Below are 27,463 nucleotides of genomic sequence, written 5' to 3' on the forward strand. Positions count from 1 at the left end.
CACTGGGAAAGATCTGTTAGCCAGTATGGTGGCAGAGACTGGCAGGCAGGCAGGAATGTTGTATAATTGCAGTTTGTTTTCTGGTTTGGTAAGTTGAGTCCTTACTCCTTCCTGCACAGGAGATTTCTTGAGTGGATCAAGCACTTCATATGATGGAGACCCGAGTTCCTTTATCATCCCACAAGCTCTAAAGCTTTTTGCCAGTTTTCCCCAAAAGTATTTGGAGTAGATCACATGGCATTGCTGGCTTCTTAGAAGTGCCTTTCCCCTGCCTGCCCATGCCCCTTATCCTATCAAAGCTAGGTAGGAGGTAAGAGAAGAGATAGTTTGCAACCAAATTCAGTCTTCTGTGAACAGGAAGCAAGAGTAAAGGGAGACTGGAAAGGAGGATCGGGCAGGCAAAGAGCATTCACCATCCAGGCTTCTCAAATCCTTTCACCTTTTTTATTTAGCTTAATAATAGTAGGTCCAGATCCACAAATATGGAGACTACTGTTTCAGTTTAGTCATGTGGGTATATATGGGTATAGGAATAAGAACTGTTCCTCACAGCGTGTGTGATGTGTCCTCTCCTCTGGGCCTCTCTGGAGCTGTGCTGCATTTGCTAGCCTGGAGTTCTTGGCGTGAGCCAAGATAGCGGTCAAGCTGGTGACCAGATGCACAAACATAAAGGAGATGGAAGTCTGAAAACTGAACAAAGAATAGTTGTTCACATTTGAAATGTTTGGGTTTTTTAGAAATTTTGGCATAGAAGTCAGATTATTCCCCTACGCTGTTCTAATTGCTATAATCAGTGGATAGTGCAATCTGCTGGCAAGATTTGCCATCGTTATTATGGAGATGTATTCAGTGACATTAATTGTTCTTAAATAGCTTCTCCAGTTGTATTAAGGTGCAAAGGACTCTAATCTTCACATTTATGTGAATTCTCATGTGCTATATTCCTTTCTGAGTGCAGGACCTTGCTTTTTGGCTTCTCTGTGACCTTTTGTTTTAGTAATTTTATTGTTTTGTGAAAAGGGAATCAATAGTCTTTTTTAGGGGGGCAGGAAAATGCAGTAGTGTGTACTTCTGATTCCCATTACTTGTGCATGTCCAGTGTTCCCAGTCAGGGGCTATCAAGGTCTTAGAACGAATAAGTGGACAGTTGCAAGGCAATAACTAGGAGCAAATTAGGTGGAAAAGGTGTTTGTAGGCATGTGATGGAAGCAGTCACCATAGCCTGAAATATCTTTTTGGCAGTCCCTGCATGAGACAGGCTTCCATAGGAGAACTGTTAGGAAAGTGTGCTCTTTACTGCTGTTTTTAGCATATAACAGTCTTCTCCTAAAATCTTGCCAATTTTACATGAGATAGATTATGGTCATGTAACAAATTCTGTAAGGATTTGCATTCCAGTTAGTGTGAATTATCTCAAATGACTGGCAAGCTTAAAAGACAATTATTGTAAATACTGTATCTTCAGTAGGCCACTGAGCTGGGGAGATTTCACTGAAATGATTTCTGCTGTTGAGATTGATACATTGCCAGTGTGTATTTGTTGAGAGATACAAGAATTTTGCACATACCATTTTCTGATGTATTACTGCAATATTAATATTTATTTGAATGCAAATGTGTATATGCCTCTCCTGCTTCCAAATATAACCTTGAATAAGTAGGTTGGGATTTGCAGTATAAACTGTGGAAGGTTTCCATAGGCTTCCCTGGAGAATCCCATCTGTGACACTGTTTGTATTGGAGTTTGTTTTCCATTTCCTTTTTCGACGTAACACGGAAATGAAAGACAACAATGCCTAAGGATGAGTATGGAAATGAAAACCTTTGTTTATTTGTATTTCATTTAGGTATACCACAATGTATCCTTGCATCTCTCTTGTGCCTGTGGTTGTCATTATCAAAGGCGCACTTTATTATTCCTTCATAATAATCACAGATCTGTTCAGCCAGGTACTAAATGATAGGTGCTACCATGTTCTTTCACTAAATAATGTATTCCAGTGCTAGAAGAAACAAAAACTTGGAATATGCCATCATGTTATGTGATGTGGGTTCATATATTCTTTTAGGATCTTAACTGTGCAGCAAACCATTTCTTTGTTCTGTTCTTATTAATTTATTTGTATTTACCACACAGGTCTTGCAAGAGCTAAATCAGTTCCCAGCCACACATATTCCAATGAAGTGGTTACCCTATGGTACAGGCCTCCAGATGTCCTTTTGGGATCAACAGAATATTCCACCTGCCTTGACATGTGGTAAGAATAGCATCCTTATATAAGACTCTATGTAGGTGCTTTAGCTTTTATTTTGCTTAGACTTGTAAAACAAGTATGTAACAGGATTAATGGTATGGGTTAAATGATGTGTATGCAGTAATCCGTGTAGTTCACTCAGTATTTCCTTAAAGGAGTCCCCTCCCGCCACCCACAGTTGGCTGCTGGTATCTAGTGTTGATACACCACTAGCAGAGCCAATAATGCTTTTCAAGGGAGTTAGCTGTTGTTTCTTGCTTTCTGTAGTCTTAATCTGATACACAGAAGATAGACTTTGTTCCTTAGCAAACAACTGGTAACCATGAATGTTTACTAATTCATGATACAATAACACAATATGATTTTTTGGTAAAAACAGCTGGAATGCATGGCCAGTTAGAGCCTTGCGTTTGTGACTGAAATGCTGAAATTTGCCATGCCTGCTCAGAGCTTCACAGCTGTAGTGAGGACGAAACCGGGATTCTCTGGATGTGCAAATGCAGCCTCCGTTCTTAATGCACTCGTAGTTAGGAGGAAGTCAGTGTGTGACACGTTGTTGAGCAGGTTTCTTTCAAGCCTACAGGTTTGAAAGAGGGCAGCTTGATGTGTGCGGCAGATAGCAGTTTGCACACCTTTGATTACATCATTTAATCTCGTGTTGAAGAAAAAGACATGTGCCTGGTTTTGACTGTTTGAAACCAAGGTGGAGTTTCTTCATTTATCCGGTAGCTTTTGAGGTCATAAGATCTCTGTAATCTGTACAGAATCTGTAGTTAGTAAGGACATAAACTGTGTCAGCGGAAGCACCGCATGTTGACTGCAGAAACAGAAGTGTGGAAAAAGAAATTTTTCTTTACAAAGTTCCATGCTGTAGAAGAAATTAATTTGTTTTCAATGTGTATTTAATTAACCTTTTAAATCTGTACAACTCATTTAATTGGAGAAAATATATATACTGAACGAATTTCAAAGGAGTATAATGATTTGTTAGTAGCTTGCTTGAAATATCTTTGTGTTTAATACATACAGTCTATATTTAGAATTAAGATTATGTTAAAATTTAGAGGTAGCTATAAGATAAGGTGAAGAGGAATGTAGGTTTTCAGAAAGGCTCTAAGGTGGGAGAATAATATTTGCAAGGGTAATCTTGAAGCGTTTAGTAGTACTGAAACAGATGACTTAGCAAGAATACCTTTTTTGCAGAGGAAGGTAACTGAGCGCGGCTAGGTTGTGTTTGTTCCTGTAGCTCTGAGATCGGAGCGAGTGGGATGAAAAACTGTTTTCCTGGAAGTACCATCTAGTTTTTCCCTGTAGCACTATAAGTCTTCTGGAGGCCAGGGTTAGAAGCTGCAGTATTGTCTCCTTTGGGGGGTTACACAGTATAAATACTGCAACAAATAGTGCTGAAGAGAGCACTTAATATAATTGGGCCTCCAGCTGCCTTAGCTGCTTGCCCTGTGAGGGTAGGTGAATCAAGAGGCAAGAAGGTGAACAAATGTCTCAGGATGTGAACGCAGTTACACTGCAGCCGTACCAGAGGCAAAGGCAGTATCTTCTGTATCAGCCATCTGGTTTTCTTCAAACCTTACAGATCTAAAATCATTTTCCCATGCATCTCAGCTTCTCATTTGTGCTAAAACTGCCCTGTTTTCCCAAAGATCTGTTCAACCTAGTGTCTTCACAGACTGCTTGCAATCCTTGCATCCCATCTGCTCCTAACGTTTTGTAGTCATCTTTTTGCCCAGATACACCTCTGATGCTTTCAGCAAGAAGCTTGACTCGCTCAGGGTGAGGTAGGGCAGCTGCAGAAGAAGATGGAAATAGCTGGCAGACATAAATAGTTCTTTTTGCTCACCTTGAGATAATTCAGTCAACATATGTTCAGCTTTCGAGAGTCCCACATCCGTGTGTGTGTACATATATGTCTGAATTAATGAAATACAAAGAAATTGAAAGAAAATATGGAAATTTCTAAAGAAAATTTTGAAATTCTTTAATAAAGCAAATTGCTTTAAAAGTCAAAAACCAGAAATCAGATTTTTTTAATTTCTGATTTTTTCAATTTAAATTTTTCAATTTTAAAAATCATCGCTCTTTGAAAGTAAGGTTTGTTTTTTAAAACTGAACAGGGGATTTTAAAATTTTGATTCTCACTGAAACTTTTTCAGAAAGAACCGTTTACTCAAAAGTTTACTACCTCATAAAAATAGATTTTTTTTACCATTTCTCCCAATGATAATTTTAGTAAAAGAGCTATAAAAAGCCCAGTCAAGCTATGTATAGTTATTGTGATAAAAATCAAATTAAACCATGCAGCTAATAGAAGTATTTTGAACAGACTTGGCATTGCCTTCATGATCATATGTTTATATTCAAAATAAAGGGAGAGACGGGAAGATCAAGGAAGGACTCAAAATGTCACTTCAGCTATACAGTCATTTTTTGTCAGGACCTTTAAAATGAGACAAAAATCACTGCTGAAGAGCTTGAACAATAGCCATAAATTATGTCTTCTTGTGCAGAACATTTAATATAGGTCCGAGAGAGATCCAGATACCCAGGGGCAGATGCAGGGAGCTTTGTTTCCAAGGAAAAATGAAGTCATACTACTGCTGTACTAGACGTGCAGCACTGATAAAATTTCTAGTGACTTTTTTACGTAGATGCTGAATTACTGCCAAACCAGAAATCAGATTAGAGCAGATTTATATTGTATGTGACAGAAGAGTTCTGGTTTTTTACCTCTCTGCTTTGCTGGGTTATCTGAGACAGCACTTCCAGTTTAAATGCAAGACGTAACTACATGTTGAGGTCACTTACGCTTATTTGGTAAATCTAATAGTGAGCTCTGCTGGAATAGTCAAGCTTGGGGCTTTATTTGTACGATGGAGGTACATAGCTGGGCCATAATTACATTACAACTACTTAGTGACATCCCAGAGTGGGAGGAAGGGAGAGGAAGGGGGAGACAGAGGGAGGGAGGAAAGAAGGGAGACGCACAAGGAGAAAGCTACCTTCCATCAGATGCTGAGATAATTTAGTAATTTTGTTATCCAAAGTGTGTTTGTAGCATTAGCATTTTTATGCAATTACTGGTGTTATGTCCGTCTGTCAGATACTGTGTGCTCTGGTGTGTCTTTGTTGACAATCTGCATTAAGACACAACTAGGTGGCCACTTCACTAAATATTTAAATAATGTCGAGGTGCAAAGCACAGCTGTTTCTTCCATTGAGGAAAAAAATTGTCAGGGCCTTTGCTTTAGCCATGATAAATGACATTTCATGGTGGTTCCCAAGGAATGGAAAGTGGGGCTGTTACTGAGCAGAAGGGCAGCCACACGAAAAGACAGTCCAAATATTAACCGCTGGACAGGGGCTGGGAAGCAGGTGGCAGAGGCTGCAGGCTATTTTTACGCTTCATTTGCCGGTGTAGGGCATTAGGTTAGTAACTAAAAGCTAATGATCCGCATACAGTATTACATTCTCCTGCTTTCTGTTTAAATAGCCACTGGCAATAAAATAATATTAATGAAGACATACATGCATTAATGGTGTCAGGCTGGTGATGGAAATCAATGCCATGTGCTTTGTGATTTACTGCTGACAGCATGTGATACAGTGGCATTGCATGAATGTATTATACTACCTGAGACTGCATCAAAGAGTTGTGATAACCTTTGATAGGCTTTTTTTCCCTCTTGATGAGGACTTACTAGCAGCTAAGAAAAGGGCTTTCCATTGCCTCTGGTATAACTTCCTAATCCTTGAATTTTATGGTTCTTTGAAAGTCAATGCAAGGAAAATAAGCTTCGATACATAAAGGGTTTATAATAAATTACTAAAAACCATATATAGGTAATACAGAAATGTAGGGGAAAAGATCCCCAAATTAACCTATTCTATTTGTTCCTTGCAGGAAGAATATAGTATTACTAAATGAAGTAATTTAAGCGGATTATTAAATCTCTTTTGAGTCATGCAATGCATGTGCTGCTACATCTGGGTTTCTTAGATCAGGAAGTCACTAGGGATATTTTATTTTGAGGTGCAGCTGGCTATAAACTGTATTTGCTAACAGCTGGCCATGTTTTGCATATTCCATTGTTTTTTTTAAAAAAAAAAAAAGACAATGAAAGAATGATAGGATGTAAACTCTCAGTCACAATTCAGGTAAACCAGGAAATTAGGGGCCATGATATTTTTTAAATTCACTTATATTAACTAGCAGCAGCTATTCTTAGTGCTGTAGAAGAAATTGCTTATAGCTAGGCCAGTCGCATTATGAAATTGCTTATTAAATCACCGTTATATAACTTTGTAGCATCTGGATTGATAGATATGATCAATTCTGATCTTAATGTAGGGCAAGCTATTCACGTGGAGTTTTTTCATTCTACAGTTAGAAAAATAAATGGTATTTTTCAGGTACCAAACACTCTCCACAAATAAGCTGCTTTGGGTGCAAATTAGCGGGTTCTCAGTAATTCCATGCATGCTTTCATGAATATTTGACCAATGAAGACCTGTGACAGTAATTAAGATATTTATTATACAAAAATGGATCTTGTCTTAGACACAGGTGCACCAAATTATCCTTTCACACAGGGGACATTAGAAAGGCATCTTTATCTGTATCTGCTGTAATCAGTTTGCAGTGAAAGAAATCTGAGAGTAGGAGTCCCAGCACATACTGAAGAAATAGTGCTTCGGGCCCAAGAGAAAACATGTAGGGAAAATTGGTTCTTTTGCCCTTAGTGTTTTTTATCATAACTTCCAGGGCAAAGAAATGCTAATCCTTAAGTGGCGAAGATACTGTGACAACTATCAAGGTATTTTTAATTAAACTTTTGCAGAAAACTCCAGCAATGAGAGAAGTTTTATCAGCTGAATTAACTTATGATTGGAAAACTCTTATGGGGTCTGATTCACAGAAATACTGTGAGTGGGGAAACCATCTTGTCTGTCGTTATTGGAAGGGAATTTCAATTCCTATCTAAAAACTACTTTTATCCATTTGGAACATCAGATTTACTCATCGCTTTCCCACTATTAATAATAATTTTCATATGTGGCCGGAAAGTATTTCAAAAAAGTATCTGGATCCATGCCAGGGAAAGAAAACCAGGAAAAACATGTTCGATTGGAAAATACCATGTGGAATATATCTAGCTCTATTTATAAGTAGGATCATACAGGACCATGACTTTTTCCTGAATAAATAAGACAAGGTAAAAATCTCTGTGCCCTTCCAACACTAGTGGATTTTATGGAAGAGACTCCAGTATTGCCTCTTGGTGATGAATACATAAAAATCAAGCAGATTATTTTTCTTCTGATATATTTAACAGTGCAAAACTGTGCATGTAGTTTGGGAAACTTGGATGCAAACTGTTCCTCTGAATTTCGGAAATCTTATCAGGAGGACTGCTGGAAGCAATTACTTGGTTTTCATAAAATGCCTTACCCCTCTGAAGCCAATTACTGCACACTGAAACCAGGCTTCTTGACAGGTAAAGCTTCTTGTATGAAGGCCAATATACATTTTCACTATGAAGAGCATGCTGAATGTCATCACCTACACTGAGCCTGTTAGAAAGCATCGCAAATCTCTTCAGGGCAGAAAGTTCAACAGTTTTTAACTGTTTCTCAAATATCTGCTCAGACTTTCTATAATCTCCATTTAAGTAAAAACTAAAACTCAGTTTGGACACAACTCCTCATTCTGAATTGCATCTGTCGTCTTTCATGTAGATCCCTCAAGAATATCCACTGAAGGGCACAAAAGTCTTTGTTGCAGAGACAGGAATGTGAATTCTTAAGCCAAAAAAACCCCCCTAAAGCCCAGCGCAACAACCACTAAGCAAGTTAATTTTGGGGGAATAAGCTCTTGCATTACAAAAGCTGTGCAGAAAATATGCAGTTTCTTGAGGCATCCAACTTCACTCTTACAGGCTCGTTTACTATGTCCACTCATATGTAACAGTAGCTCATTTAGCTGTGGTCTTAACTCGTACTCCATATAAGGCTGCATGGTGACAGCTGGAGTCCTAGAAAATTAGGCAGGACAATAGAAGAGCAATATTAGATGGTATGGCAGCATATGGTCTCATCAATACATCAATAGGTTTAGTCATGCTTTTTGTCATCAGAGGGTGAGCCACACATTTCAACATGAGATGGCTGTCACTTTGAGTCATGCTTACTTTGCAAGGTTATCCCAGGCTGTTCCACTGGGAAGATCCCTGAACCAAGTCTCAGAAGTAGCAGCATTTGGCTTATTCAAAATCAGCTTTGTATAGAGAAAAGGAAAATCTAAATCGAAGGTACTGAGGTATGCCATGCTAATGTTCTTTTGCCACAGAAATAATTTCTCAAATGTTGCCTGAAAATGCCCCTATATGCTGAGTGTGTGCAAGTAATGCATAAAGAACATACCCTTGGAAATGCATGCACATCAAGTCAAGTTAATTGGTTGTATTTCATATTTTAAGAAGTAATCTTTGCATCAGAGGAACTAGAGATGGGAGTGATCTGTGAGATCATCTTATCCACCCTACTGTTAATGCAAGTCTGTTCCCTGAAGAATATTCGTGTTTCAGCTCATCTAGTTTTACATGGCTGTAACAGTGGAGTTTCTAGTCCATTGGGAGACTGTGATATGGCAAAACTGTTAAGTGTATTTCTCTAACACTCACCCTAAAACTTCCATTTCTGATATGCATTCTGCTGTTTCTAGTTACACTATCTTGGATCTACCTACAGTTCTGTGAAACAGTAAAATCCTGATCAGTTCTTTCCTCTCTTTCATTTTACACAATTTTAAATACAGAGTCATCTCATTCTCCCTGTCCCTCATGTATTCCTTTAGCCAAGAATGACATAGTTCTTTTAATTTTCCTTACAAGTTTTCCTGACTTACAAGTCATTTCTTCTGGCATATAAATAATTTTTGCTTTGCTCCGAAATCTCTCTGACCTGTGTAATAGTTTGTGAGGTCTGCAAAAAGAAGCCTAAATTTCAAGGCTATATAGAGGCTTGATTTCTGTATATGTTCAATGCACGCGCACTTAAGGTTTTTGATTCAGTGATACTATTATATATTTAGTTTCTACTTGCTATAACTCTAATGTAAAATTCACTGCTACCACTAAAACATCTTTTAAAGTTATCAGCCATGCCACCTCAAAGTCTTTATTTGAAATTATGACTTTCTAGGTATTTCCTATCTGTTCAATGTTGGACTTTTTTCTATTTTCTTTTTTTTAAATATGTATTTAGTCTTTTCTTTCTGTAGGCTTACTCCTCAAAGTACTGTGTGAGTGCCTTAAACTTGGAAACCAAGCATATGGTTAATTTTCAAATGTGCCAGAGTTGAACAGCAGTCCTCCAGCTCAAACCTCAGAGCTTGCTTATGTTTTTCTCCTCAGTGGTTTTAATAACCTTTTGATTTTTGTAACAGCTATTCATTTAACCCTGGTACACTTTCACCCTCATTTCAGATTATGACTAAAGAAAGCACTAGGTTATAAAAGTGTTCAAGACACTTAATAGGACTTTACTTTCCAAGCAGAAAACTGTTCTTCAGTGATGTTCCCAGTTTTTCTTTTTTTGATTTGCATCAGATCTACTAAAAATGCAAAATTTTGTAAATAGACTTTGTGAAGCAGAATATAAAATTATCTGCCAAAATCACAGAATGGTTGAGGTTGGAAGAGGCTTCTGGAGATCACCTACTCCATCTAGCTTCCACAACATTTCTGTTCAAGCGGTTAGCAGAAGTTACTCTGCAGATAGCTGCATATGCTCTAAAATGATGAACTTATTTAATCAAATACCTGTTTTCTGGTTGCACGAATAGAACTGATCTTCTTTTCTTTAAACCAAATTCAATTGTTTTATTTCTCATCTTGGATAAATGGCTCCTGTCTGAAATCTTTCCTTGCCCAAGACCTTGCTATTGTTTATAAATATTTGACTAAGATATATTGTGCCTTTCTATGCCTAATGAAGCGCTAACCAGGGTGAATGATGAATGACAGTTTAATCAATCCAGTTCCTTCAGTGACCAGCAGAAGCATATGGAACATAAATTTTAACCTCTCCCTTCTGTAAACATCTGAATACATCTAAAATTGGATGTGTGAGAGCTGTGCTTCCCAGAGTTTTCAGTGGCTAAGGAGAATCTTGGCTTAGTACATACGGGCTTGGGAATGTGAAAAGTGATGCATGCTTGATTTTATTTTTCAAGCAGTTTGATTATCAACTCTCATTGTCCTTAAACATAAAGTTATTTCATTATTCAGTAGTGGTCAAAGCATTCAGAGATGAGTAAAGCAGAAATGGATTGTCTGCCGATAATCTTAGTTAAGTGATGTCTATAAATATTCAGCCCTGGCCTTAATTAAAACATGCAATCTATTTTCATTAGGTTGTTCTATTCTAGAACGACTTCCTCACCAATATATGCACCCCCTCCCCTAAAATTAAATGCTACTTTCTGAATACACCATCATGATGACTAAGCAATGATAAGGTATGTAATTATTACATTCCAATTAGTTTACTTCTAAAATGAGAGTTAAATTAGAAATTGTGGCGGGGATTTTCTGATTTGAAGGACAAAACCTCACAATTTAAGGAAATGGCAGCACTGTAGCTAGCCTTGGGAATTTGTGGTTCATTCTGATCTGTATTTTGAGTTGTTGCATTTGTTTTGGGTGAAGATATTTTTGTGTGGTCACTTGCACAGACGTGGTTATATAGCATACGTACATGTTTGCATGCATAAGTTGTGTATCCTTGGAACAATTTAATTAAGTTAAAACATACGATCAAATCCTGCATCCTATTGGTAGTCAAAGGAGGTTTTTTCTCTTAAAATAATTTTTTGCTGAAGGAGCAAGTAACTCTTGAGCTCTTTTCATCCAGAAAAGAAGCAAATGAATTTGTAATTTCTTTTGCTCCTAGAAGCAGGAAATGCACGGGTTATCTGAGATTTGAGCCAAAGAGCTGCAGAAACTTTTAAGTCTTAAGAATCCATTCTTTGTGCTGTGGTTTGTGTTTCTCGGACGTTCCTTTCCTTGGAGTACCCAGTATTTCCTGCGGGGGCTGTTAAAGGAGTGGGATGAGGGGGACCCGTGTAAAGTGTCTTTTGTGAGAGAATGAGAGTGGCGCTGTGACAAGGTGGCTGTAGCTAATGGAGAGTGGGAAGATGGGAGGAGAGGGAGTTCATGGCTGCTCAGCCCCTTCCAGTGCCTCTGGGGATGGGGTCAACAGCCCCCAGAACCTGTGTGCTTCCTTCTCTTGTGCAGGGAGAAGGGAGAAGGAAGCCCAAGCAAGCCCAGCCCAGGAGTCATCTGCACTTGGGCAGTAGCTTAGTTCAGTGACTGTCATGAGCCATGTGCCCTTTTCCTGCTCACTCTTTTTTTCCAGATTTTCGCGGTGCGGAGCCCTCCCAGGGTGGGTGCCTCCCTGCTGCCGAGCTGTGCCTGTTCAGCCGCTCCCAGGGGAGCACTGTCAGTGCCCTTCCCAAGGCCAGAGCTCCTCTGGGACAGGAGCACGCGCGTGCCGCTTGGGGAAGCGCTCATGCTCACCCGAATGGAAAGCAGCTGCCGTGCCTTTATTGGTCTCTGCTGCTGCCATCCTTACTCCTGCTCCTCCACGCCTTTCAAACAGCTGCAAGGAGATGCATTCGTGTGCATACATTGTTTTTCACTAAAGGCATACGACCCTCCTTCAGTCTTGTGTTGGTAGCAAATTATTGTGATGTTGATGATGGAGGCAAAAGCATTGATTATATTGGCTGTTTAATGTAAAAGAAATTTTTCTAATGTTACATACTTTCTTTTTTTCTTCTGTAGGGGAGTGGGTTGTATCTTTGTAGAAATGATTCAAGGGGTTGCTGCTTTTCCAGGAATGAAAGACATTCAAGATCAACTTGAAAGAATATTTCTGGTGAGTTCTTCGTGGCTGAAGTAATGTACCTAAGACAACAAAATGTTGTTAAAATTGACTGATAGATGTTCACATATATCTTTGTGTCTGGAATTAAAGTACTGGTGGAGGAAAGAATCAGAAGTCTAGTTTATGAGCTAGATACATTTTACTTGATATGTTCTTTAGGATAATGTAACATGTTCAGATCCTGCAAAATATTATTTTTTTCAATAAATGTTTTTGAAAACAACCTATAGAAAGGTTTCTATAAGGACGTGAAACAAACTTCCCAAATGTGAGCCAATGTAAAATCCAGCCAACTTGTCATGCCTACTTTGCAAGTAGTCTAAAATTATGACTCTGGGTTCTGCTCTATTAATAATATGCTAATATTGCTCCATTAATAATATGCTAATATTGTAGTGTCAGTGTGAAGTATTTAGTTTGTGGGATAAACATGTAGAGGGAGAAGTAAAATAGGAAATGAGATGAGAAATAGAAGAGAAAGCAGAAGTCATGATTATACTCAAGTTCAACAACAGTCCTTGACTGGTGCTTCTGCAGTGTGGTTGGGCCATTCATAAGATGTTTGGGTAGCTCTTAGGCACTGATGACACATCCATGGTGGGAGTGAAAGAAGAGGTAATTTATACTGAGCGTATACCATCACTTACACATTTTATTTCTATAGCTTTTTTGGCTTCAGTTGTGCCTGTGCATGTGTGTGGGGGCTTTGGGTTTTGTTTTGTGTATTTTTGGAAAAAACTTGCTCTTTCTCCCGTTGTGATCTGAGTTTTGGTGGTTCCCTTTGAAAAGGGTCAGGAAGAGCCTTCTGAAAAGGGAATGGGGTTCTGTTGAGTCACGTGCCTCAGATGGCAGCAGCTGGGAGCTGTGCCCCTGGGGAGCGGGGTTATTGGGGGAAGCCACTGCTGGCCCAGGGACTAGCCAGAACGGTAGGTTGTTGGCACTGCAGAGTGGCCAAGGCAGAAAGTATTGAAAGAAGAGCTTTCTCCCCTCAACCCATCAACCTCTGTTTTGGTACTGCCCACAGATTTAACAGGAAAACATGAGTATACCCTTCTTTTTAAAGATCATTCTGTCATTAGTCATTTGTCTCATAAGCAAAGGATTTATTTTGTCCCATGGAGAGAGAAAAAAATCTTTGTTTTATACTGCATTTATTAAATTTGCATTCTTCATTTTATTCAGACTTGCTTGTACTGTATCCCTTTTGTTGGGACATCAGTGACTTTAACGAGTACTTTCAGGAGTGACTCAGAAAATCTCTCCGAAACAAGACCTTTTTGTTTGATTGTGAAATAGAAATGTCTCATTTTGTGTAACATACTTTATTATTCTGCATGCTTAGCTAACACCCTAAAAATTTGATGCTGTGGAAACAGCAAGATGCACTGTGAGAAAGAGTTACGAACAATATCTGTGATGTGTCTAATTGCATTATTTTGTTCACCAGCTTGTATATTTTACAATAGCAACTTGGGGTCTGTTTCAGAGTTCTGCTTTTTTAAATTTTCACGGTTCTCATTTATAGAGATGAAATCCCCCCCCCCCCCCTTATTAATAGAACATGAGACTCTGAAAGCAAAAAATTCCTCTTTTAGGCTTCATCTCATTTATTGTGGTAAAATCTTAGTGTTTTTGCTTTGGAAATCACGTAGACTTCTAATAGCAGAAATCAGTGTTCCATTTGACAGGGCTTTTTCACAACAGGTATATCATATAAATCTATTTTTAAAACATGTGCGTATTCCTATTGTCCTTTTTCTTTCCTATTCCCCACGGTTATTTCTGTGTTAAAATGCCACGATAAATCCATCCCAGGATGAGTTTTGAGGCCTGCCAATTTTTTTTTAATATTGTTTTCAAACTGCAGCTGCAAATATTGAGAACAGCCTGGGAAATAACGAGGGATAATTTATTGATCTTGTTTCTTTAATCTGTCGTTTTACAAACCTTAGAAGAAAAACATACAATTTTTAGTTGTATGGTCTGTAGTAAATCAGAGTTAATTTTTAAATCCCGGCTAATAAAGGATTTCTAACAGAAGTGTCTAGTTAACCTTAGCTAAAGAGTTTCAGTGAGTGCCTCCCTAATGCACTCTAAGCATAAGTAAGAATTAAAGAAGTTATCTATTTAAAAGTTATAAAACAAAGGATTATTCTTGTTTGCTTTTGTATTTGAACAGATGGATTAAATTCATTCATTCACCAGTGAATCGTGTATAATATGGTGGTTAATAGCTTTGAAGTACAAAATTAATCAGGTTATTACACAAAATAACTAATACAATTAGCTCCCACACAGTGAGCACTTAAACAGCTATGAAAGAAACACAGATCAGCCAGTAAAAGGCTTCTTCACAAAGTCATCCTGGAGTTCACATTTTCAGCATCCAACAGTGGTGTGTTATTGTGCAGCAAAAGGTAGTGTTCTGAAAATGGTGTATGGTACAGTACACCCTCCCATGAATCCTTTTGTTCTGTAGTCCTCTTCTGAAAAATGCAGCCTGCAACAAAAGGTTTGTTAATCTGTGTCATATCTTTTGCCACTGTTCTTAGTCAACGTTGCACTTCCGTAGCACTTGAGAGTCCAGCATGCAGATTAAGACCTTTTAAGGAATCTGTTATATTGTGGCAGGAAAGTCGCCAAATTGATAAGAAATAATATTTAGGAAAACTGAACATAATTTAATGTGGATGACAGTGTAAAATTCTTAAATGGTTGCTTGTTATCCTATTGTATAATTTCCCATTATTATGTAAATGCAGTTTGTGTTTGCATGTATTCTGTTTCGCTGATTATCAGGTGCAAGTTAAAGAGTGCATTCGCTAAATGCTTTTGCATATCTCTACCATAAGCATTCTTTACATATTTACATAGCAAGAGTAGAATAGAACACAGTTCATATGTTTCCACTTGGTTATGATTGATATTTGTTTATTTTTAATAAAGCCTTAATTAAATAACTGTATATAGTGGATTAGGAGAAGAGATTGATCTTTCACTTATCTTTAAGAGCTTTTCTGTTTAAGCTCGTATTTCCTGACTTTTAGTTTTTTAAACATTTGTGCGTTTTTAAATACTAGTATGAACTGTTTTTGTGTTTGTTACACTAGCTGTTTGTAATCAGCAGTCTCAAGTTCCATTACTTCAAATAATGTAAATAAAATAGCATGGGTTTAAAAGCCAGAATCTCATTTTTAGAATAGGAACAGCACATTAAAATGTTGACCCCTATGAATGCGCAAGCTGCAAATTGTCATTGTCACAGCTTAGGTCTAATAGTATGAATTCTTTTTCTGAACTAAACCCTGTAGTATGAATAATCTTTTCTTAAAAATTATACTTACTAAATAAATAAAATGGAAATCACACATATAAGTAGGTTTCAAAATGTTTTGATGCAGAGGTGATTTGGCTTCATTGGTATGCTGTTACTTATTTACTCATACTTTTTTCCTGTGTATTGGAACTCAAGTTCCTTTTTGGATAGAACTGCATCACTCAAAATAAAAGGCATATTTGTAATTTATAGTCTGTAAGAACTAAGAAATCTTTTGACTCAAAGTATCAGACTGGGCATATGTCGTCATTGTGCCCCACATGTGAATCCCAATATACCATGAGCAGTAGCACATCCTGCCCTGAGAATGGGAAAAATATATGTGAGGCAATAGGTTGAATCAGAATAAAACTATGTCTGGATTCCAGTGTGGAGCAGTAACTTCTTTATCAGTAGTTTCTTCCTACTGCTTATATGTTGGTATACATTTTTTGCCATTGTAAATATGGCCTCAGTTATGTCTAGGAGTAAAAGCTGCACCAAATGGCCTTGGAGTTAGCCCTGTACGCTGATAAACTGACAGCTCCTTGGATCTGGTGATGGTCAGCATAAATTAGATAAGTGTTAAAGCTGATTACAGTGAGAAGCCTCTCGTATGCCTGTGCATGCCTTACCCCGAGCAGCGCTTACACCAAATCGGTTACAACTCTGGTTTTCATTAATGGGTGTGTTTTTATACTTGATGTTCCTAAGAGATCCAAACTAGACCAGTGTTGAATTTCTTGCAGTGTCAGCTTTGTGCTTCCTTTATTTTTCTTCTAGAGAGAATTTTTTAAGTGGGAAGGTGTTTTTGTCTTTTTCAATTTGAGGTTTCTGTGAGCTACTACAGAATCAGAGTGAATTTCCCCCTCGAGCTCCTAAGGGAATAATCAGCCTGTTTGCTGAACTTTAGTCTTGGTGCCAACTACACTAAAAATTACATTTCACTGTAGGAATAATGTGCAAGCAGTTCTCCTGACACTTTGCAGATCCCTGCACAGGCAGGATTTAAATGATGTTCCCTCTGTAAATGGGGCTTCACTCTGCAAACCTGACTGTGGAGTGGGCACGCTAGCAGCATCCTCCCCACCTGGGTAATGTGGTGCAGCAGCAGTGCTAATATGCAGCCAGTTGCAACCATCTTTTCTGACATGCATATCAAAAAAAGCTGAGGCCTCCTCTCTGGTATCGGATGCTATTGCTCTGTCGGGTGCTGTGATGCACAGTATTAAAAAATAATTTGAAGAGAACGATATACATTTTGTTGAGACCAGCAGCCTGGCGTTGCAAAGGACAATGCCAAAAACACGTTCTAGCTTTCTGCATTTAGTTGTACAGCAAGACTTGCAAGAGTTTGCAGTTTCAGCTAGCTATGAAAAATGGCATTTTCCTTTTAAATGGAAATGAAGGCGTTGCGCCTGTTATTGAAGATTTCAAAGGCTAGCAGTATTTTTTCTTAAATGTATTTATAACTACATGCCTGAAGTGTCTTGTATCGTGTAATGAAGGATAGTAATGCTTCTTCTGAGATCCTAATGTTAACAGGCTTTTGTGAATCTATAGAGCTTTCTCCCTGCAGTTCTGTAGCTGAAGGTTTGCTTCATGTCGCCTACATCCTCGAAAGCCTGAAATAATACATTTTAACAGGCCTCACTTTCATTTAGCAAATGACGGACCCAAAGGAACCTTGCTTTGTGCTGCACTGTAGGAAGCCCCCAAGGGAGGAGTGCTTTTAACTGTATTTTTTTGATGTTTATCTGGGTGATGAGATGTTTAGTCAACTTTATTGGTCTTTTATTCCTTGTTTTGTTATTCAGTGCACATTTTTCCGTCGCTGATTAAAATTTTGGCTCCAAAATACACCTTGTTCTTATTAGCTGGCATACGTGTACTTGTGAGGCAGGAGTTGAACTAAAATTTTATTTTGTCATAGACATGGTGTCTTTGGTGACTTGTGTGTTACAGTTGAAGAACTGAACCTGGATGGAGAAAAATTCTTTGTCTTTGCACAATGGAGGTCCTTGCTGGAGTGGGGGTGTCTATAAACAGCCTGTTTTTTTCCTCCCATCTCTCTCCACTTTCCTCCTATTTCTCTGCAATGACTTCCGCGTTGATGATGAAAACAAAAAGATTTTTTTAAACAGTAATTAAGTAGAAACTTGGATGCTGAGCTCTTCTGTCTTCTATATCATAGCATGCCATAGTATGTAAATAGAATGAAAAAAGTGTAATATAATAAATTGTGCCGGTTAATTTACATGATGATAGCAATATACGAAATATTTCACTTACCTTCAGCACCAGTGATCTTACATAAATAAAAGGCTAGTGTAGTGTGGGTCTTCTCTTCGAAGTCATTATCACCCATTCAGTATTTTACTGTAGTCACCCGCAGGTTTTGCACTGCTGCTTCTACACGGTTCCTTTCTGGGCTTTGTCTTATGCCTTCTACAAAACTTTAAATGAAAATAATTCTAAACTTGGCAAGTATGAGGTAAAATAACCTTTAAAATGATCTTTAAAAAATCAAATCTGCTATCTGTTCATGCTTTGTAAAGAATTTTGCTTTTTTTAATGGACCTTTTTGAAAGAGCTTCAGCTCATTTTTAACTCTCTGGCTGCATACTGAGTATTGTCTAATGTGTCACTGCATGTGTTTTCTTTTTTCCCTTCTAACAAGGCACAAGGTATTGGATTTTATTTTGCATTTACTTCTTACAAAGGATTCCTATCCTCACCATGCCTGAGTAGCCATAATATGTGCTGTCATTTGCCTTCTATCATTAAACCCATATGGTATTGGGCAAACAAACCTAAAAATAACAATCCTGTAAAACTTTAAGAAAGGTTATTAAGAAATATTGCCTATCTATGTCAGGAAAGGAAGCTTTTAAAAAAAAATCAGAGTTACATCTTGCACTCCGTTAACAATTCAGTTAGTTAGAAAAGGGGAGAAGTACCTCCCATTCATCTGTGTTGAAAGTCATAAAAATATGCAGCAGTATATGATGGATGCTTGCCAGGAGAACTACCAGCTGGCAGCAGGAGGGAAGAGGAGGGGGGAAAAAGAAAGAATGGGTGATCCTATCCTTGACTTTCAGGGGCTGGGTGGATGTCCGGCCAGCCAATCGCACAGCCTAATGTACAGTGTTGCTTTTGGTGGCTTCCTCTTAACAGAGGTGTCATCTTGTGCTTGCAGGAAATCGTTTTCATCCAGCCTGGTAACTCCAAGCGAAACCCAGTGCGTGGCTGGGACTGCGAGACCTTGGCTCATTATCAGCTTGGTAGTGCAAAACGTAATGAGTAATTGGCTATCAGAAAAAGAAAACAAATTAAGACACGGTTCAGTGGAAAACAATGGCTTCCCAGTTTTCTCTGGAATTGGAATGTTTCTTTAGTATCTGCCATATTTCAGTTGCCGAAAGATAAATAGGCTATAATTATAAAGAAACATTGTTTCGCTTCCCAGCATGTTTCTGGCATCCAAGAGGGTAGACACAGGCAATACTTTGAAAAAAAAGGTGCTGGGACTGAGCTGCTCTAAATCAGCGCAGCTCAGTTTCCCTGTGCTGGCGTACACCTTTGCAGGCACCGTTCTTGTTGGCCCTGTTAGCAGTAGGAATGGATTTTGCCTGTGTAAAATCCCTCTGCACAAATTGTGTCCTTGTGTGTTATGGAGCTCTAATTTCAAACGTTTGTGTGTGCAGGTGACGCTGACCAAAGGTGCAGGTACAAGCAATTTGTGCGTATTACAGATGGAGTTGAAGCCAATTCTGAATAAAAGTGTTGGTCTGTTATCTAAAAGCTTATGCTGTGGGATAATGTTGTGCAATATAAAAATAGAGGCACATTCATAAACCTGCTCTAATATGTTGGCTGTACTTATTAGGAAAGATAATAAATGATCAGCCCCCAAGTAGTCATATTATCTTTCTTTCTGTTTTATAAATAAAGGAACAATGTTTAATATACTAGAATCTTCTCTTTTCCCTTCCTTCTGCTTTGCTCGTATCCGAATTGCACATTGCATGCGAAAAACGTGTGTTCTGAGGAGCATCTTGATTGCCAGAATTGTTGTTTACTATCTGTAGTTCAGGTTCAAACATCCTTAAAGTTAAAAAGGTCCAAAGATCAATAGGAGACAATTTTAGATGATGATTTTAGGGACAAGTTATGAGAAGGAAAGATGCTTCTTACTGGTTTGCACGTTTTCTACAAGACAGACTAGTGGCTGAATTCCTCTACCCTCCTAAGAACTGGTAATAGCCTATGGCTTTATGTATTGTAGTACAGACCGTAACTCAGGGAAGCATCCCCCTTCAGCCCAGTTAGTGGGAGCTATGCACATGCCAGAGGTACAGTTTGCACATCAGACTAATTTGAATAAAGATGGACTTTGATACCTGTTTAAGTGTCCTGAATCAGTGCCGTAGAGTATTTAGCAAGATGCTGAGTACTTGCCATAAGATTGAATGTCCCTAACTAACACTGACACTATATGAGCTGTTGATCCTCAAAATCTTTCTAAAAACTAAATGTAAATCTTCAGATAAGTTTAGTGATTTCAGTATTCAAGAGTTAACATTAATTGACCTTGATTAGGTCAGCTGCTTTTCTGGTTCATTAAGTAGCAATGGTTAAATAATGTAGGCATTTAATTTGACCTATGTTGAAAATTTTACATACTGTTGTCTGAGTTTTACATACATATTTTAAAATACTGTCACGTAATTTTTGTGTATCCACTGCTGGTGTTTTGCCATTACTTTTGTGAACCGCACAGAGAGCGGAAAGTTAGAAGGAACTAATCTCCCATTTTTTTTATTCTAATTCCCTTTTTATTATTACTGCCTCTTTATTATAAGATAAAAGTAACCATTTAAAAAAAAAGCTGCATTAGTTTGAAACTGTATTGAAAGTAGTGGACAAAATCAGTAATGGTAAGTGGGAAAAGGAAGGACAAAATCTACTGAAAAAGAAATATATTCTATTTCATAAGACAATGTCGAAATAAGGAGCTCTAGTACAAGAACAGAGTAGGAATTTCTGGACCAGTATATTCATGCAGTAGGTATTTTCAAGTGTTTAAGTTTGGAATAAATAGAGTAGGTTCAAAAATATACAATATTAGGTTTCATTTTTGTTGGTTTGGTTCTTCCTTCCCTCATCTTTTGAGTGCTTTATTCTACAATGAGTTGCAGGCCGTAGCAAAGCTGGACTGTCAAGTTGTCATTTACAGAAAGAACAATGTCTGGTTTTCGCTATTTGTCCTTCAAGTGCACATGCACTGCTGTGTAACGGTATTTCTGGCAATTGAGATCCATTTCTGAATGCATCTGAGATAGCTAGTAATATTGTGAGAACATAATGAGAATTATTCACAGTGCTTTTTCTGGGCACAACATGATTCAAACACCTGTAGTATAAACTCTGAAACCTGTCAGTGAGGAAACAGAAGAGCGTAAGGCAACTCTTAACAAAGAGTATAGTGTGGTGCAGTGGGTTTATTCTCATGTAAATCTGATGGCACTCAGGACGATTACATCCAGATGAGAAATCAAAAGAATGCTTTTTAAGCAGCTATTTATTGTGCTGAAAGTTTACAGTTAGATTTTATATCTTTTTCAGCTGAGGAATCAGATGATCTTGGAAACTTCCAATTTGAATAAACTTTGCTATGTGGTAAAGAGGGGTTTATGCTTGAAAACAACTGCTGCTCAATTCCTTTTAAGGATATTTAAAAATATTCTGCAGTTGCTCTTACATACGCATCAGAAATTAATCTTATTTATGAATCGTAATGCTATACTTATAATACTAGGCTAGGTAGACCAGACACAGTGTTCTGAATTGATCTGATTCATGTGTTGCATGGATTTGCAAGCCAAGTGGGAAGGGACACAGTCCACTTTCCAGGTCAAGAGTGGGGGAACATAGGACACATGCCCAGGATTTGCTTCCATTAGAATTTAAGCTGATATTAGTTTCATGGCCATCGTACTGACTTCCCTTCTCTTTTCTTCCTTTTCTAGCTCCTCAGTCAAATGCCCCTTCCTTCTGGTAGAGGTGTTTTTCTGGTGCTGGTGAACTCTTGCTTTATGGCACTAAAACAGGGGAACATTTTCAAAATCTTTTTGCTGGGTTGGTTTTCTGCCATGGTCCATTCATGAAGCAATTTATTAAAGCCTCTGATGTGTGGCAGTACCACTCCAAGATGGATGGGATTGTGAGGCTGCTGCTTTAAATTAGCTCAAACTTTTGTGGAACTGCCCCTTCAGTCTGTGTGTCTGCAGAAGCCAAAGGCAGTCTAATTGCTGGCAGCCATGGTCCTGCCTCCGTATGTCTCTCCTCTCCCATACTGTCACTGGTAGATGCACAGCAAACTGAAGGCCCCCTGCCTTCCCCAGCAATAGAAAACCCTATTTTTTTAGGTGAAAAGCTTTTCACTGGCTTAGCAGGCAGAAACAGGGCAGTGCCGAGTGAAAGACCACCACGGTTTGTGTGAAAAAGGGTTTAGGAGCTGGTTTGGCTGGGGAAGGCAGGCTGGGGCAGTCTGCAGATGACCTGCCCCTCAGGCCCTCTTGTTCTGCATTCCCTTCTGTGCATCTGTGCTCCACCCTCTTTGGATCTCACATAGTCTTCCTCCTCTAGCTTTCACATGCCTTGCCAGAGCACTGCCAAAGCTGTACTTCCTCTGGGCTTTCCGTTTAACCCTTCTGGGTACAGAGCGGCCTGAGATCAAGGAACATAGGTTTTGCAAAAGAATTCTTAACCACAGAAGCTTTACAGAATCACAGAATAGTTGAGGTTGAAAGGGACCTCTGGAGATCATCTAGTCCAACACCTGCTCAAAGCAGGGTCAAGTAGAGCAGGTTGCTCAGGGCTGTGTCCAGTCGAGTTTTGAATATCTCCAGAGATGGAGACTCCACAGCTCTCCCTGTGGCGTGTTCCAGTGTTTGACCACCCTCACAGTAAAAAAGTGTTTTGTTATGTTTAAATGGAATTTCCTGTACTTCAATTTGTGCTCATTGCCTCTTATCCTGTCACAGGACACCACTGAGAAGAGTCTGTCTTCGTCTTCTTTACGGCCCCCCCCCCCCTTCAGATATATGTAAGCATTGATGAAATCCTACCTGAACCTTCTGTTCTGCAAGCTGAACAGTCCCAGCTCTCTCAGCCTCTCCTTGTCTGACATGCTCCAGGCTCTTAATCACCTTTGTGGCCCTTCACTGGACTCAGTCCAGTCAGTCCATGTCTTTTTTGTACTAGGGAGCCCAAAACTGGACACAGCACCACAGATATGGTCTCACCAGTCCTGAGTAGAGGGGAAAGATCACCTCCCTCGACCTTTTGGCAGTGCTCTGCCTAATGCAGCCCAGGATGTTGTTGGCCTTCTTTGCCACAAGGGCACATTGCTGGCTCGTGTTCAAGTTGTTGTCCACCAGGACCCCCAGGTCTTTTTCTGCAAAGCTGCTCTCCAGTAGTCGGCCCTCAGCCTGCACTGGTGCATAGGGTTATTCCTCTTCCCATTGCTGAGCTTCATGAGGCTCCTCTCAGCCCACTTCTCCAGTTTGAGGTCCCTCCAAATGGCAGCAAAACCATCTGGAATATTATCTACCTCTCCCACCTTTGTGAGCATCTGTGAGTATAATTTCTGTTAATGTTTCAGGGTGGGCAGTCTTTTCTATCCATCTTACTGTGAAATAAGGTAATGTAATCTACACCCATGAAAAAAGACTTATATTCTTAAGAAGTCATCAGTTTTGCTGCTGCAACGTTGTCTATTTTGAAGGGTGACATTTCTGTGGCTCTGTTTACGTGCTGGTGAACGCCCTATTGTAGATTTGAATATGCCAGCACAAGAGTGGTTTTGCCCATATTTAGCTGGCATCATTAGAAAATTAACATGAGCTATGAATGCAAAAGAAGGCTTTACAGTAAAAGTTGTATCTAAATACTGCATAACTCTTTGCAGGCTTCTAGTATTGCCTCTAACACTGTTGGCTGGAAAAGCTTAGTCCACAGCCCTTGTAACTCCTTAATCTTCCCACCTTGCAGACCTTCTTTGTAGAAGATCTGTTACTCTGAATAGATGTACCAGATGTGAGAGATCCTGAGATCAGGTTTTATTTTGAAAATGTGTCTATTGTCAACTGTTTTTCCTGAAAAGGATCATTGTCAGAAACATAAATCAGTCGGTTTGCGTTAGAAAAGTTTAAACATGTTTAACTCATAATGCAGAACAGTGTCCATCACTTCTTACTATTTTCATAATGCTACTTTCTGTTCTTGTGTGCAGAAAAGCTTAGGTTTACTATTAATAAAGCTACTGGAATCTGTGATTGTTCATTAGCTCTTGCACTCGGCCAATACATTCACCTTGTAGCTGAAAGGCCTTTCCTAAAGGCATCATGTATCAGGATCAAATAGTTCTAGGAGAAACTTAGAATCACCTTTAAAAGAGATGTTATTGTGCTTTAATTTATCATGTCTCATACCATCATTGTTAATTCTGTTTTCTACTAGCTTATTTCCTTTCAAGAAAGATTAAGAATGTAAAATTACTAACACAGAGGTAGATCAATAGGTGTTTTATAAAGGGAAGTAAGAAACTCTTGGTGAATGTACTGTAATCCTTTTTCAAAAGACAGTTAATTGATGGAATAACTCAATTTCATCATATAACATACTACCTTTGGAAGGTTGTTCTGTACATCCAGAATGTAATTGTTTTACAGGAGCTAGTAGTTGTGATTCTCTCATAAGAGAAAGGAAAGTTTCATAAATTTTATATCACTGAACTGACCTTTCAGTAAAATCAGAGGGAACACAGTTAAGGATTTTGTCAATTTGTTGATTAGCCCTCATTTCTCATCTCATTTCTGCATAAATAAATTTCCTCAGAAAATAAATTTCTTAATTTATCTAATTTCTGCATAAATAAAAGAAGTTGCCCTAATTACTTACAAAGAGGCCTCAGTAATTTGGACATTTGAGCTTCCAGGCATTTTGGTATAGTCTGCTTTGATCTCATGGCTGTGCTATTTGGTCAATAATATTCTTCTTATGCTGCTGAATCCGATGGTTGGAGTGCTCTGGTATTGCTCCTTTCTCATGGGAAGGAAAGGGTGGAGGTGTGGTCCTGACCTCACTTTATCATATCACTTTATCAACTGCTCAGCAGTTCAAAGCAGGGTAGCAACTGTAGCCAGGGTAAATCCTCTTTTCTTTGTGTTATGTAGTTTTTCATGAAATCTCTGCAGTACACTGTTCCATGAAGAGAGTTTATCAGATCAGTGAATGTAGCTGAAAACTCAGAATAGTGATAGTAAACACCTGTTTCTTATCCCAGGCATCTCTTGTTTGGTTCTCATTTACCACTGATACTTTTAGTGCAGCTTCTCATCCACTTTTGACTTGTCATCCTATTCTTACTGATGCTTTCATGTTATTGTTGCTCTGGCAGCCTTTTAACTAGCCTCATAATAACATCCTGTTGCTAGTCTTCATTCCTCTTGTAGTCTGAGGGATCAACTGCGCCTTACGCTGCTGAAAGATTGATTTTGATTTTTCTCTAATAACTTGTTAGCCTTGTTTTATTGCTATAATGTCTCCTTTTCTACAATGAAGTCTTTAAAACTTGCCTCTGAAGTGTTGGGTTTTTTTCTTGTAATAGCAACATAGCTCATGCTGAAAAACGAATGTAGTCATTAAACTGTTCTTGTGCCTGGTCCCATTTTTCAGCCTTCTGTGTTGTCAATATTTCAGACCGTGCATTATATGGACCTTACTATACAGGGGGTAAGTAACTGTAACTCCATTCTTTCTCTCCTCTCCATGAGTATTAACTGGAGCTCTTTGATGCAGAAGGTCTTTATCATGTGGCTATACAAGTTTTCTTTTCTCTGTTTGCATATCTCCCCCCCCCCCCCCTTTTTTTTTGGCTGAGAAAGAGCTGACCATGGTGTGAAGGTGTTCAGCAGTCCTGATCTTTTGAGGTTTTGTCTTCATTCGTTCACACTTTGGTCATCTATCATTTCAGTGCAAGCCCCTTGTATTCCTTTTAGAGCTGTAGGTAATACGTCCTACAAATCCCCTTTTGCCCAGTTTCCTTCACCAGTGAGTAGAGGGGAAAGGTTGCCTTTCAGCAGTTCCCTTTTGCCCAACAGTGAGTCTGCCAAGAGAAAGGCCTGCAACTGCAGCTGGCCTGCATGTAGGTTAGAGCAGTTTTAGATGGGGACAGTAGATTATTAGACCCTAATCCCTCTTGCCTGGAGTTTTTGAGAGCTCAGAAGTCATTGGCAAAGTTATTGAGTGCACTAGTGTCAAAGAAAACAAATCAATTCACTGAAGCTGTGAGTACAGCTGCCTCTTCCTGTTGAGCTACACCTGCTTTCACCTTCATTTAAATAAAAGTAAAACGAAAGGTCTTAGGCCACCTGCTAGCTGGCTGTTAAAGCTACAGCTGCTAAATGATGAATAAATGGTTAAATCACAGTTTCCAATTTTCAGGAAATTTGAGCATCTCAAAATTTGACTTTCTTTCAAAAACCACTTCCTACACCTACTCCCCTTTCCCCCCAAGTTTCTCATCAAACAAGTATTGTCAAATTACCATTTCAGAAGCACATGGCATTCTTTTCTGCTGAAATGAAACAACAGTGGTATAAGTTTCATATTGCTGCTTAATGGCAAACAACAGTGTAATTAGCTAAATTCATCTTAATTTCAGCCACAGGGTGTTTGGTGATACTGATTTCTTTCCTTTCCTGATTCCTGACACTTGATGCCTTTAGGAAAGGCCTTTCAGCCACATGGTGAATGTGCTGGTAGAGTGCAAGAGCTGATGAACCATGCCATGGGTGCTTGTTGTTTCCCTTGACTGCCCAGACCTCAAAGAAAGCTTGTTACTTCAACTAGGGAAGTCTGCCAGCCTGGGAATTTAGTTTGCCTTTGATCCCAGGAGCTCCAAGTTTCTAGTCCTGGGTAGGAATACATACATGACTTCTCCTAAAGTAGTAGGCTGCAATGCATAGATTGCTTCTCTATGGCTTTTGAGCCATATGGAGCTCAAGGTGGCCTATATGCTGGAGCTATGTCAGGTGAGCAGCAGGGCTTTGCTGGTTGACAGAGAGGGTGGGAGAAGAGAGAGCAGTCCGAAGGAGTTGCCTAAGTCAACATCTCCAGATCATCCTGGGACCAAGCAGCATCCAGCTGTGGAGTAGGGGGTCCAATGAGGAGTTCCTGTCACCTGCACATGAGTTCTGGATTTCCACATTATCATGGCTCTCTGAGGTATGTGGTATGGCTCAGGATTCTTGGCCACATGAATGTTTTGGCATGTACCTCATGGGGTCAGGGAAATGAGCACATCCCTCTTACGCTGGACTGCCAAGGGCCTGGGTAAAGAAAGTGTCGGGAAAGTGGGTAGATCTTGTATCAGAAAATTCAAAGGAAACTTTCAGATGGCTCCAGAGCAAAGTATGTTAGTCCATCAGGCTGCAGTGGATCATTTTAAATGTCCCAGCTGCTTTTCTGGCTAATGTCTCTCCATCAAAAGTAGGCTGGCATTCCCTCTCTCACACCACACCCCCATTTTTTTTAACAGAAAAAAAAAACTTTTTGTACTGCTTGGAGTCTGCTCATTTTTAATTCTGCTTGCATGTTCTGTTCATATGATCCAGAAGGATAGTCAAATGTATAAAATTCCTGCTTTTTTAGTAGCAAAATACTGTTGTTTGAGATGAATGCTGAAACACTAAGCATCATGGTGTGGTTTGTTGTGGGAGGCACACTTAAAGCTGAACCACTTGAAATGGATATAAGTGATAAGGTTTAACATTCTGTAAAGTCATTTGGATTGGGAATTCTGATCAGGTTCAGTGCCAGAATCAGCAGGGTATTCAGACATCCAGGAAAAGTGCACTTA

At 39.0% G+C, this 27,463-nt stretch overlaps 1 protein-coding gene across 4 annotated transcripts in view; it reads left to right on the forward strand.

Annotated features, from left to right (window-relative positions):
• The window catches only part of CDK14 (cyclin dependent kinase 14), a 330,859-nt gene that overhangs the window by 186,550 nt on the left and 116,846 nt on the right, over positions 1–27,463 (forward strand). For all 4 annotated transcript variants that reach the window (XM_064506052.1, XM_064506050.1, XM_064506048.1 and 1 more), the window contains 2 exons: positions 2,138–2,258; positions 12,116–12,209. In XM_064506052.1, the coding sequence (XP_064362122.1) occupies positions 2,138–2,258; positions 12,116–12,209 (215 nt within the window). The remainder of the gene's footprint in view (positions 1–2,137; positions 2,259–12,115; positions 12,210–27,463) is intronic.

This window comes from Dromaius novaehollandiae, chromosome 2 (genome assembly GCF_036370855.1).
Source record: "Dromaius novaehollandiae isolate bDroNov1 chromosome 2, bDroNov1.hap1, whole genome shotgun sequence".
Lineage (NCBI taxonomy): Eukaryota > Metazoa > Chordata > Aves > Casuariiformes > Dromaiidae > Dromaius > Dromaius novaehollandiae.